The following is a 13,766-nucleotide window of genomic DNA, read 5'->3' as shown; positions in this document are numbered from 1 at the left end:
GAAAAGCTGCACCACTTAAAATAAATTACTGTAAATATTAGAAAAGCTGCACTACTAGAAATAAATTAACAAATACTAAAAAAAAAATGCTGCACTGCCTAAAATAAATTACCATAAATACTAGAAAAGCTACACCACTTGAAATAAATTAACATAAATACTAAAAAAAATGCTGCACTGCCTAAATTAATTTACTGTAAATACTAGAAAAGCTGCACCACCTAAATTAAATTACTGTAAATACTAGAAAAGCTGCACCACCTAAATTAAATTACTGTAAATACTAGAAAAGCTGCACCACCTAAATTAATTTACTGTAAATACTAGAAAAGCTACACCACTTGAAATAAATTAACATAAATACTAAAAAAAATGCTGCACTGCCTAAAATAAATTACTGTAAATACTAAAAAAGGTGCACTGCCCATAAAAAGCTGCACCTCCTAAAACAAATTACCGTAAATGCTAGAAAACCTACACCAGCTAAAATAAATTACTGTAAATATTAGTAAAGCTGCACCTCCTAAAATTGTTTTGTCTTGAACTTTTTTGAATTCAGTGCCTAAAATATTACCGTAAATATGTGAAAGCATACAAAAGTAACTAAATATAAATATGTATACAGTTTTTTTTTTATTTTTTACATATGTTAATTTTTCTAGTTTATCAACGGATCTGGGACCAGAAGAGACTGTATTTGGGTCCAGGTCCAGTTAGCGGTCCACCACATGTAACCTTGAGTCTAAAGAATTTGCACGTTTTTGTTGTACAATGTATTTTTGAAGGGACACGAAAACATCCTGTTTTATTTTGGTAGTTCAGAACAAGTTTGTTATCAAGTATGCACATATTTGGTGATGTTGTGTTGATAAAACTCTTTAAACGAAGTCTCTGAATGAGTCAAAGTGGACATTTGTCTGTGGGTGAACGATGTGATCATTCAAACAGGATACAAGCAGAATTACACAACTTTTTTATTTTTCTGAACTATTTTAGTCACTGTCATGTGACGCCTTTTAGCTTTGCAACCCAGTAAAATAATTTTGGTGAACTTTCCCCAGAAGGACATTCTGTTTCTCGTCTCTCTCTCTCTGCGTTCAGTGGACGAGGATTTATTGAAGCTAACATCTGGACAAACTACCGTAAAACTTTTGCACTTTGTTTATGGTAAGGAAACTTACTTTAAAGTTAGTAAACTAATACACCCATTTGCTTCTTGTGTGTGTTTACTTGGATTTTATGACATCTTTCTGGTATTATCTCCTACCTTGACCATACTGGACGTCCTCATGGGGACCAAACCCCGGTCCTAAAACAGTGGAACCTGGTTTTTGGGTTCAGGATCAGGTTTAGAGTTGAGATTAGGGTCAAACCAAACAAACACGAGTCCATTCATTACATTTTCTGTTAGTTTTATAGTTTTACTTCTGCTTCCAAAAGTCCCTCTGTAGACAGAAATGATTGTTTCCAATAATAAAAGCTTATTTATCTTTGTTTTCACGCAGGTTATTATGCGTCTTAAACGTGACGGCCTCTTTAACAAATAAAAAATAAAACTGCACTCTGGTTTTGTTTGCAGCGCTCTCGTTATGGTGACACTTTGTTTGTTGCGGGTCTTCCTCTGTGTGTCCGGTGAACTGTTCATTTTTATAACATTTATTTTAAAAAAGCTACAAAATAAACTTTGATTTTGTTTTCATTCAATTTACTTGATTACTTCGGCAGAACAGTTAGACTGTATGATATTTGGCTCATATCGATGGTTAACGTGTCCTTAGAATAACAAATTGTGAGCATTTTACTTCGGCTGTTTACCTAGAATCAGCCGAAGTGGCTGAAAAGAGGTCAACAACGGTAATGTCCAATCAAGACCCGTTCTGGATCGAGAAGCCCGGCAGTTTTTACGTGTTTGTTCATATTTACCCTCAGATTTGTTGAGTAATGCAGATAAAAGTGTTTTGTTTACATTGAGTGCGTACCCGCATTTCAGAATTACATTTCAATTTAGCTGGAAAACGACCAACGTAAACTCTTTCAAACTGCACCATTTGATAAGGATAAGCTTTTTTAATGTTTCATTTTACAGGTTAGAGCGAGTATCTTTAACAATGCCTGAAGGAAAATGATTTATATGTAAATTTTAATATATTTTTACAGTTTAGCTCTATTTTTATTATTGTTTTTACTTTCAGTAATCGTCAAAGTTCATGTTCAATAATCCAGGTAAAAAATCCTACAAAGTTCAGTCAGGTCATCTGGATGGTTTCTTCTTTTTTTGTTGTTGTTGAGACATTTCGTCCTTCATCCAAAGGACTTCTTCAATCGAGGAGCCACAAACAAACTCGGTCCCACAAGCGCCACACTCCCATAGTGGAAAAAACAGTTTGCTGGTGATAAAATGGTTTCTGGGGCCGACCCTCTCCTCTGTCGACTCCTCTGAGGCAGCCATAGCCAAAGTGGTTCAAAACATCAGAGTTCATGCTCAATAATCCAGGTAAAAAAAATCCAAAGTTCAGTCCGGTCACCTGGATGGTTTTTTTGTTGTTGTTGTTTTCTTTTTTTGTTGTTTCATCCTTCATCCAAAGGACTTTGATGTTAGCAAAATGTTTTTTTTCCCACTATGAGAGTGTGCTGCTTGTGGGGACTCTAGTTTGTTTTTGGCTCCTCGGACTGAATAAGTCCTTTGGATGAAGGACAAAACGTCTCAGAAATAAAAGAAACCGTCCAGATGACCTGATTGAATATTGTCGGGTTTGTACCTGGATTATTGAGCATGAACTTTGGTGTTTTTAACCATTTTGGCATAGTTGCCGAGGAAAACCGGAGTATCAAGAGGAAACCCAAGTAAACAAAGATGCAAATTCCACATAAACAAACAAACCAGGTCCAACCTAATTGAACCCAGAACCTTCTAGCTGTGAGGCAACAGTGCTAACCACTTAGCTATTGTACTGTCCATTATATGCTCTGAATGGCTCTCAGCTACTACCACACCAAATTTTAGCTCAACATTTCGAGATTCCAGCATTTCGGCTCTGTTCTCCATTAACCTTTTCATTTTCAGGGTGAGGTCGAGAGGACAATCTTCCCTTTAGGGCGGTTCTTCCTCTGCTGGCAGATGAACCACAACTCATCGTTGGGTCGATGAGCGTCACATGATGACTTTTGTCACGTTTCAGCTCCTGTGAAATTTTTTTTTATCAAAAGTTCTCACCTGCATCCCCCATTTGCTCCTTGAGCTCCTTTCTACAGACTCCTGCTGAGCTCCATTGATCACCTCCGTTGTAATCCATGAAGTCATCTCAGTCTCCAGTCTGCCTGTCCGATCTCTCACCTCATCCCGAAGACACTCACCTTTCCAAATGCCAAAACCCAAAGTCGCCTTCCTCCTCTCAGGATGCAGGAATTCTCCCCACCTCAGTGATCTGTGAAATAAACAATAAAAGCAAATATCCTAGTTGCAATCAAATCTAGAGTTTACAACTTAACTGGAAATCATCACTCCAGCCCTACTTCCTCTGACATAAATTTTATACCTCTGTTTCTGGTTCCTCCTTTCATAATAAAACACGTTTACTTACCACTGTTCTGATGTTTTGATCTCAGAAATCGGAACCCTGAAAAAACCTCTTCAGTTAAAACCCAATACCTGTAAAACCAACTGGATGGTAGTCAATTTAGAGTTGACCAAGCTCTATTACCTGTGTGGCCATCTAGCAATGGATTGAATCCAAAGGTCAGTCCATTGTAGACGCTGAATAACGACTTTCTGTCAAGATTAGTTAAAATTCAAGCACAGATTTTATTGATCTTTATCAATAACAAAATATTTTCCAAGCATTTGCACCAGTGGCGGCTGGTCAATAGGGGACGCTAGGACGCCGCCCCACCACTCAAACCACTCACATGTTATCTTGAAGACAGAAAAAAATTAAATATAAATGAAATAATAAAAATATGTATATATTTTCTTAGTTGTGTAAGATAAACATTTTATAGTTAAAGATGAGTAAAGTTGTTTCTTTCAAAAACATTTTCTCTGATGACGTATTTCCACCCTGGGGGCGTTAGAATCTTTGCCCATAGACTCTCGTTAAAAGTTGTACGTGTGCAGTTAGCTCCTCTTCATTACAAGAGATAGGAAGATTCTGGGCGCACCTCTCCTGCGCCGGGGCGCACAGTCGAATAGTTCCGATCGTGCTTCCGGTCCCGGAGCAGATTTTTTCTTTGGTCCCGGAACAGATCGTGCAGTGACACTCACAACCAGTCTATCTGCTGCAGGTAGACTTTAAGCCATTGAAAGCCCTTTATCTAATGCCTATGTTGCCGTTTTTTGACTTGTGAAAAAACCCTTCAGCTGACTGTGTATTCTAAAAGTGGGAACTGGTGAGTTTGTTTCTGGAGCTAGCATGCTAGCGCTAGCCTCCAGATTGTATTGGGCTCTGTGCTTGCTGCATTTATTTGAATGTGCTTATAGAAAAATAATTGTCAAACATTAATACTTTTCTGTACTAAATGTCACTGATGGTGTCATACTATTTCTGAACGCCTGCATTTGTATTGATCTGGATCATGAAAAATAAGCCTCTTGCAAGTAACTAGCTCCTAGTTTGAAGCATTTAAATTGAAGGTACACTGAGATGGTGAAATGATATATGTGCTAAGGTGCAATATTAGGACCTTTTAATATTAGGAATATTTAAGAGTACTCAAATAATGAGCTTGATTCTATTTATATTATGAACTTATATTACTATAGTAATGATGATAAAACATGTGCATGTATTGCTTATATTAATGATGGTTGTTGGTATTGATAAAACCCAGGGTTATGGATTATTAGGTCTGTTTCACACGGGCAAGGTTCCTGTCTATTGCTGAGGATGGAGCGGTTGTATCCCCACAACTCCTTCCAGTGTGGTACTTTTACCACTGGTTTGCACCCCCATTTTAGTTTGTCTTTTGTCTTGAGCAAGGTAAAACGTTCATATCTGTGTCTGATCTTGAATACGTTGTGAGTCATAGATGCAAAAATGATGAAGTGCAGGGACAGACAAATGATTTCACAACTCAGTAATTTGGAGAAGTGCAACCGCTCTCTTTTTGAAGGATGCCGAGCAGAACAGAAAAGTGCTTCAGTTGGTCTGTTGCAGCTCTGCTGACTCTTACAAATTATTTTATTTATTTGTTTCTTTATACTTGTTTCCGTGCGAGCTTCTGGTAAGAGTAATTTAGATTTCCCACAAGAGGCTGTTTGATTATTGTCCTGTTTGATTAAGCTGTGCTCTGACGTGCGTAGAGACAAGAAAAGGATTTTAGCTTTAGTTTAGACTTGCATGATTAGTAACTAATTAACTGTATTTCCCCCCACAGGTGATAAGTTTAAATCAGTCATGAGGGAGAACATTGTGATCCTGTTACTGGGAGGACTCTTTATTCCTGGTAAGTTATTTTAGATGTTTAAAGACAGCTAAAATAAAGACAGAAGACTGAAGCTTTTAGCCGTATGAACAAAGAACCAGAAAGTAACTCATGACCACTGGAGTTAATTGTTCTGTCATTGTTTCCTCGTTTGATTTAATCTTTGACTCTGGTGTTACAGGAACGTTACAGGACGACTGTCCTAGTAATATAATCCTCTTCATCAATACACCAAAAACCCTGGAGGCGCTGAGCGGCTCTTGTTTACACATCCCGTGTAGCTTTAGAGTGAAAAATGAAGCAGACTTCGACCGTGAAGGAAGCGTCTTTGGAGTGTGGATCAAGAACTACCAATGGGATCTAAGCAACACCATTTTCAACAGCGGTAAACCAGTGAACATCTATCCAATGAATATAACTGGGAACCTGCGAGAGAAGAACTGCAGCACTTTGTTCTCCGACCTGAACAAGAATTATTCCCACAGTTACTACTTCAGAATTGAGAACGGCCCACGTAAAGCAACCGCTGCTTGTGAATCCCTTCAGATAAATGTGACGGGTAAGATCATGTTAAAATGTTCATATCATTTGTAAGAAAATATTAAAATGTGTCGCAATTTTGAATTGACCAGGAAACCCCAGAACTAAATTTGTCGTTGGAAACAATATGATCAACGTGTTGGAGCTGCTCAGTTTATTGTCTGAATGTTTATGAAGCGTTCACACTATTGTGATCCGTTTTTCTTTTCAGAATCGTTCTCATTCCACAATTTTTGTGTTATTTCAACAAATCATAAATCAAAACGTTCAGCTCTTTCAGGACAATCCTGCTACGACGTTTGGTATTGGTGCAACTTTAGCTTTTTGAAATATTTAGCTGTTTCTGCCATTTTTTTCCTTCAAATATTTAGATGTTTTACTGCTCCTTTCACATTTTGTCCTGGTTCAGCTTCTTTCAGCTTCCTTGTGCAAATTGAAACTTTTTTTCAGCTAATTTCAGCTGTTTGTGCTCCTTTCAGCTTATTTCTGCAAGTTTGAGCTTTTTCTGCTATTTCAACTACTATTTAGCTGTTTTATGCTAATTTGAGCATTTTCAGCTAATTCCAATATTTTTTCACTCATTTCAACTTTTTTCAGCCTAATTCAGTGAAAATGTGCTCTCTCCACTTCCTTTTGGTGATTTTAGCTTATTTCTGTTTACATACATACTTTTCAGCTGTTTGTTGCTTATTTAAACTTTTTTCAGATAATTTCCACTTTTTTGTGCCCATTTCTGCTTCTTTCAGCCTAATTATGCGAACGTGCATGTTCTTTCTGCTTTCTTTTGCTAATTTATGCTTGGTCTAACTTTTCAACTACAAAGTAATTTTTAGCATTTTTAGCTAATTTCAGCTGTTTTCAGATAAATTCAAGTTTTTTGTGGTAATTTCTACTTTCAGCCTAATTAACTTCTTTCTAATTTCAGCTTGTTATGCTTCTTTCAGCTTATTTTTGCTAGTTTCAGTTATTTCAGCTACTATTTAGCTGTTTGATGTTGTTTTTAACTTTTTCAGTTAATTCCACCTTTTTTTGTTGCAAATTTTTGCTCTTTCCACATCCTTTTGGGTAGTTTAAGATTCTTCCTGCCTTTTCAGCTATTGTCGGTTGCTAATTTCAGCTTTTTTTTTTGCTAATTTAATATTTTCTGTATTCGTTTCTGCTTATTTAAACCTAATGCAGCTAATATGTGTTCTTATTTCTTCTGCCAATTTAGGCTTGTTCTGCCTTTTCAGCTAAAATTCAGCATGTCTTTTAGCTAATTTCAGCTGTTTTTCAGCAAGTTCAGCAATAGGCATTCACACTGCATTTTTGCAGGAAATGCAATTTCTTTATTTTATTTTGGATTTAATATTTTAGACCATATGTGTAAGACTCAAGGCCCGGGGGCCAAATGTGGCCCTCGTTGACATCTTATCTGGCCCCCAAAATGTTATTTTAAATGTAAAATACTTTAACCTCTTTAATTTTTTTCAGCAATCTTTGATAATGATGTCAAAAGTGCAACAGAGAATGTTAAATGAGACCAATCAAACTCTTGTTGAGGAACCTGCAACCAAGAAAAGATGTTGGGTCTCCAACTTGAGTTTATGTAGATTCTGAAACTGGTCCTTAGTTTGAAAAAGGTTTTAACTTTGGCCCCTTTTGTAAGTGGGTTTGACTCCCCTGTTTTAGACTCATCAGTGTGTTCTCAGTTACTGCAGTACATGACAGTATCTAATAAATCTAAAACACCTGACTTTGCTTTAAACAAGTTTTCATGTCAAGACAAGATACATGACTTTCAGATCTGCAGAGTCACAGACTTCCCTTTAAAGATCTAATCATTTAGTGTTTGTTCATTAATTGCATCATTAACTAAATGTTAAAATCAATTATGTGAAATCTCAGATTCTGCCTGGAGTCCCAGCATTAAAGTCTCAGGTGATCTGAAGGAGGAGGAGTCTGTCTCCATCACCTGCTCAGCTCGGACTCCCTGTCCACACTCACCTCCTGAACTCACCTGGAGTCTCCAACAAGACTCTCAGAGAACAGAGAAGAACCCAGATGGAACGTTTACAACTAAAATCCAGGAGAACATCATTCTGTCAGACACACATGATGGAGACAACATCAGATGTTCTGTCAGATATCCTGTGGATGGAGGGAAACGTAAGAAGACAGCAGAAACAAGTCTGACTCTCAGTGTTTCCTGTAAGTGATCCTGTGGACCCGTCACGGTTCAGCTGGTTCTGATGAATGAAGTTAATGTGTGACCCGTTCTCCTCAGATGCTCCTAAAGACACCTCAGCATCCATCAGTCCATCAGGTGTGGTGTCAGCAGGTACCTGGGTGGAGCTGAGCTGCTCCAGCAGAGCCAAGCCTCCTGCCAGAACCTTCACCTGGTTCAGGAACAGCTCAGAGGGATTCACCAAAGTTTCTGTGGGTCAGGTTTACAGGTTCAACACCTCTGAGGGAGGAGAGTTTTACTGTGAGGCTCTAAATGATCTGGGTAACCAGAGGTCACCTGTGGTTCTTCTTAACTTAGAAGGTAAATATTTTCCTGCACTCAGTCTGATTAAAGTTCAAATCAAGTGGACTTTCTAAAAAAGGTAAATCTGGTCCTCTGGACATTCAAAAAAACCCAAAACAAAGCGAAACAACAAAAAATGTAGAAACGTTTCGTCTCTCGTCCGAGAGACTTCTTCAGTCTGAGGTGCTGTTTTCAGCTCAGTCTCTTAAATAGTGGACTTTGTGCTCTATCTCCTTCACCTTTTTGTGATTAAAGACCTTTTTTTAATCTTTTTGTTGTTCAGATCCATCAGAGGATTCTGTACCCTGGGTACCAATTGCTGCAGGATTTATTGGGATGATTTTACTGCTTGTTTTTATTTTGTGAGTATAATTAATAAATGCTGGTACAAACATCTGAATAAGTTTTGGTAGTAAAATATATTACAGAGCAGTAGTTACTGTGTACTTGCTAATTAATAACTTCATACTTGCTGGGTACATAATTAGTGCTTATCAAAGAAATACTTGGTTTATGCATGGTACATGTCTGGTTTTTACTAAGTAAAAGCCTATACGTATTGGGTAAGTACCTGGTATTTGCAGGGTACCAACCAGGTACACTTTTGGTCTTTATTGGGTACTTACCTGTTACCTATTGAATACGTATTTTGTACTTGCAGAGTACCTTTAAGGAAAATACAAGATACTTAACTGGAATGTACCTGATACTGTTTTATCTGGTACTTACATTTTACCTAATAAGTATGTACATGTTATCAGAAATGTACTTAGTACTTACCAGGGAGGTAATTGATACTTACAGGGTACATACCTAGGAGTTATAGGATATGTACTGGGACTGGCAGTTTATGTACTGGGTACATACTTTGTTCTTACATAGCTATTTCTTCAGGGTACCTAATGCATGTGTACTGGACAGGAACCACGTATATCCTTGGTTCTTATTGTGTATGTACCTGTTAATTACAGGGCTTGTACATAGTACATACTAGGTATGTAATGGATACCTAAAGAGTATATACCCAGGAGTTAATGGGTATTCCCTGGGTTCCGACTTGTTTTTTGACTTAGCTGTTACTTACAGGGTATAAAAAGTTAAGCATGGGATACATATTTGGTAACTGGTAGGTGGATGTTGCTTATGGGTCACAACCCAAATACCTATAACTTATTAGACATGTACAGGATAAAAACTTGGTTCTTTCTGGGTATGTACATGGCACATACAGGTACATACTTGATAATTAAAGGGTACAAACCTAGGAGTTACTGGGTATAAACTTTGTGGGCATGTGCACAGTAAGTACAGGGTATGTACTGGGGACATGGTTCCCACCATGTAGCCTTTACTTTGAGGGTACCTAAGGGCATGTACTTAACACAAACTGGGTATATACTTAGTAAGTACCAGGTATTTATCAAGTATGTACATAAGACTTACCAGGATAAACTGCTACTTTCTGTATATGCATTTGGTACTTATTCGGTATGTATTGCACTTACAGAGCACCATACCAGATACTTGCGGGGTACTTAATTGATACTTAATTGGTGCTATGGTAGTTTCCAACTTGGAACCAAGTACCGGTAGTTACAGATTGCATTCCCCACAATGCCTATATGTTACAAGACATCAATTCCCTAACTGCTCCCTGGGTGCTTAAACTGCTGCCTGCTGCTCCACTTGAGTCTCTCACAAGTGTGATAGATCAAATGCCAAGAACCAATTTCATCATGCTCTGGGAACATACAATGATAGCAGCACTTAGCACTCTCACATCAATAGTTGATGCTTATTAAGTACAGTCCCTGTACCAGGTACGTACCTGGCTGTATTAAGCATTGCTACCAATTAATTTTAAATAGGAGTCTGCTGGGCTGGAACGTATGGTGCCTTGCCACTGTGTCAACTCTCATCAGTTCCACACAACACTGCATCAGTTAAGGGCCTGCCCACTGCTGGTACCCACTCCCACTCAGCCTGGTTTATGGGACCACCTTGTTTGGGGTTCCAAACACACTGCTCTGAGGTGCCGATTTTGATGTAATCAGACAGCAGCCGTTGATTGGCCAACGGATGTTGACAGATGGCGCCACAAGAAATGGACACATTTACAGAAAGATGTCTGAGACGATGGTGCAACATGGACTTAAAATCAGTGCCGGAACAAGCCAAAGAAATTCAAAGACAATTATAGGGCAATTAAGGCCTACAACATGCGGAGAGGCTCAAACACAATTACCTGTTACAATATTGCCCACTTTGCATTGATGATCCAGCACCCAGAGTGGTGAAAGAAGTCACAGTGGCAAATCACCTACACCTAAGAAGAACCAATAAGACGAGAGCCGAGTGGAGTTGCACTTATAAATGGCAAAGTGGCTATACTGATTTAAAGTTTGACATTTTGTTGTATTTTACAGAACCTTTGTGTGTTTGAGGCGGGCTAAGAAAAGAAATCCATTGGTACAACAGCCCCAGGTGAGAAAATACTAAACACAGTAAGAGCACAGAGAGTTTCTTCATGGCATGAAATGTAAAGAAACAGGAAATCCTTAAAATAAAAACATTTTCTTCATTTCACCACAGGCTTTTTACTCAAGTTCCTGTTTGTTTACAGAATCAATGCAGCAAAGAAGAAAAGGTTCAAAACTCCCCAAAAGAAAAAGAGGAAGAAGAAATTCATTATGGAGAATTTCAATTCTCTAACCAGACATCTAACTCACCCTCCACCAGCACACATGAACAGGATACTGTCTACGCCCAAATTAAAGCAAATCCCTCAACACGGACCGCTGACGGTCCAGAAGATCTCTATGCCCAAGTGATGAAAAAATGAATTCTGTTTTGTTTGTTAGATATTTGCTTAAAGTTTCATTGTACTAAATGCTTCTTTGTTAATGCAGTCCATACCTATTTGAAAAGACAAGATGAAGAAATGTGGGAAACTCTGAGTTCAGGGTAGTGGCACTTTGATCTTCCCTATGTATTACTAAAGATAGAGGTAAAGGAGGTGAAAGGGGGGGAGGAGGGGGGGAGGAGTCAATACTCTAGATTTATGGGAAGAGGCACTTTTCTTCTGTTGCATAAAGTGTACGGTAACTACAAGTGGATTAGAGTGGTCTTTAATCCAAAATTTAATTGCTATATAATTCCACTAAAATGTATTGAAGGGACACTTGGTGGCTGCTTACATTTCCATGAAAGGAAACATTTAAATATTTGACAACAAACAGATGCCGTCATGTTGTGTTTTCACCACACCCTGGAAGCCATGACCTAAATACGCCAACAGAACCACATCATCTGCAAAGAGTGAAACCTCGAGGTTCCCAAACCTGACTTCCTCTTCTTCATGACTGGACCTAAAGATCCCATCCATGAACAACCCAAACAGGACTGAAGACCAGGTGCACCCCTTGAAGAGTCCAATCTGCACCAGGAACAAAACTCAACTGTCATCATGACCCCCTTAGCATAAGGTAAAGATCTGGTCCACTGTTCCACAACCCAAACTAAAGTCACACTGCTCCTCCTGAATCCATCGGTCAGAGCCTCCCAACTAATTTCCTGGACTATACTTTTCCCAGGAGGTTGATGAGTTTGATCCCACAATAGCTGTAGGTCTCTCTCTGGTACCAAGTGTTGTTCCGGTCCTCTGTGCGCTACTGATGAGGCGTCAACCGAAACAGGCCCCACGAAGTCCAGAGCAGGAGGTTTCAACCTGCGGCTCTGGGGCTACGTTTGGCTGTTTAGTGGTTCTTTGTGGCTTTGACCAAAACTAATCTGGAAATGAACATTATTTATACTCATCAATAAAATAGAAAATGGTAATTTTAGCCATTTTTCAGTCCAGTTTTTTCCAACTTTTCACATCGAACCAAAAATTTGGTCACAAAGTGAGATATAGCGAACTTTAGTGCATTGGTTAAAAAATGTAAATTGTGTCAAAATAAGATCAGTAAATATCTTACTGGTCCCAATAGAATTCTAAACAATGTTTAGAATCACTTTTTTTTTTTTTTAACAGAACAAACAAATGATAGTTTTAAACAGAAAATCCATAACTTTTTGCTACTTTCATGGTGCGCTAGCAAAGCTATTTTTAATACCAGCTGGGAAATCCAGGTATCCAAATAAGGTTTGAGGTTTTCTTTTTCAAAGAACGTCAAGAAATCCTCATTAGAAAACACAAAAAATATAAATCAGACACATTTTCCAAGGGATATCCCAATTAGCAAAACATATCAAACCATTTCTCTAGAACCGCTCAGATCAAAATGTAGCTTAAAAAGACAAAAATCTGAAAATGTGCATAATGTAGTTTGACCAAATATGACTTAATCACAAATATTTGAATAAAACTTCTGTGAAAGAATGACACTAAAGCAAATCGGATTAATCACTTGCACTAGCAGCTTGTTAGCCATGCGTTTTTAGCCACGCATGGGGATTTTTCTCTAATTAAAACATTTTAACACATTTGACGCAAGTTAATGAGGGAAAAGAAAATAGAAAGTGCAGTTTTGAACACGTCATAAACTTCTAAATTATAAGCCAATGAAATGAGGAGTTTAACAAAAAAATATGGCAATAAATTCACAATTAATTACCTAACAAGCAATAAACAATAACTCAACAGCTTATAAAAATGCAAGTACTGTACATATACTGTATATTTAACTGTTTCAGGTGGGATGGTTGTATTAATAATGTATTTAACAAAATGTTCAGTGTTTAAAATTTATGAGCTCTATCTTTGTCCTAACGTAAAACTGTCAATAAATGTCACTTTATAATGCAATAAAAGCAATAAATTTATATGAACTATATGTAAAAGCCTTTATGGAGTTTTGTTCTCTTTATGTACGTTCTTCTCCACTTTTTCACTTTTCCCAAACTTTGCTCGCGTCATATCATGAAACGACTGTTCTGTGACACGAGGTAACAAACGTTGGATGGATAGATGTTCATTTCTTCTTGCAAAGGACACTTCTGAGAGCTAGATGTGAATATGAACGCTAATAAAATCACTTTTTATTAAAAAATCTGCCCCTTCAGTGTTTTTGTCATCCTTGTTGCCAACAAAGTTTATCAAAAACTCTTCTTGTGCAGCTGGAAAGTTCACAACAATATAAAAATCATTGTTTTAAAAGAAATATGTATTTATGAAGTAATGAGGGAGCAGAAAACGGGACTCAAATAATCAACAAAATTTGACGTTATTGCCGGATTTGAATGAAACTTGTATTTTAATCACTGGATGTACAAGTCGTTAACTTCTAAAGTTAAT

At 37.7% G+C, this 13,766-nt stretch overlaps 1 protein-coding gene across 1 annotated transcript; it reads left to right on the top strand.

Annotated features, from left to right (window-relative positions):
• The first annotated feature begins 1,589 nt into the window (after positions 1–1,589).
• LOC119426497 (sialic acid-binding Ig-like lectin 13) lies at positions 1,590–11,314 on the top strand. Its single transcript, XM_037694054.1, has 7 exons — positions 1,590–1,632; positions 5,603–5,980; positions 7,849–8,151; positions 8,228–8,488; positions 8,754–8,832; positions 10,897–10,954; positions 11,094–11,314. The coding sequence occupies exons 1-7, from the start codon at positions 1,590–1,592 to the stop codon at positions 11,310–11,312; spliced, it is 1,341 nt and encodes a 446-aa protein (XP_037549982.1). The 3' UTR covers positions 11,313–11,314.
• Positions 11,315–13,766: the final 2,452 nt, after the last annotated feature.

The sequence above is a fragment of the Nematolebias whitei genome, chromosome 20 (genome assembly GCF_014905685.2).
Source record: "Nematolebias whitei isolate Nwh7 chromosome 20, NemWhi1, whole genome shotgun sequence".
NCBI classification, from domain to species: Eukaryota; Metazoa; Chordata; class Actinopteri; order Cyprinodontiformes; family Rivulidae; genus Nematolebias; species Nematolebias whitei.
The sequence above is the reverse complement of the archived record's forward strand: the minus strand, read 5'-3'. Positions and strand labels throughout refer to the sequence as shown.

What these genes read in the sequence shown, in the direction of transcription:
- LOC119426497 (XM_037694054.1), top strand. Translation starts at nt 1,590, where the DNA reads ATGGTGACACTTTGTTTGTTGCGGGTCTTCCTCTGTGTGTCCG. An exon ending in CCTTCAGATAAATGTGACGG is followed by an intron (nt 5,981 to 7,848) that starts GTAAGATCATGT and finishes GTGAAATCTCAG; the next exon opens with ATTCTGCCTGGAGTCCCAGC. An exon ending in CATTGGTACAACAGCCCCAG is followed by an intron (nt 10,955 to 11,093) that starts GTGAGAAAATAC and finishes GTTTGTTTACAG; the next exon opens with AATCAATGCAGCAAAGAAGA.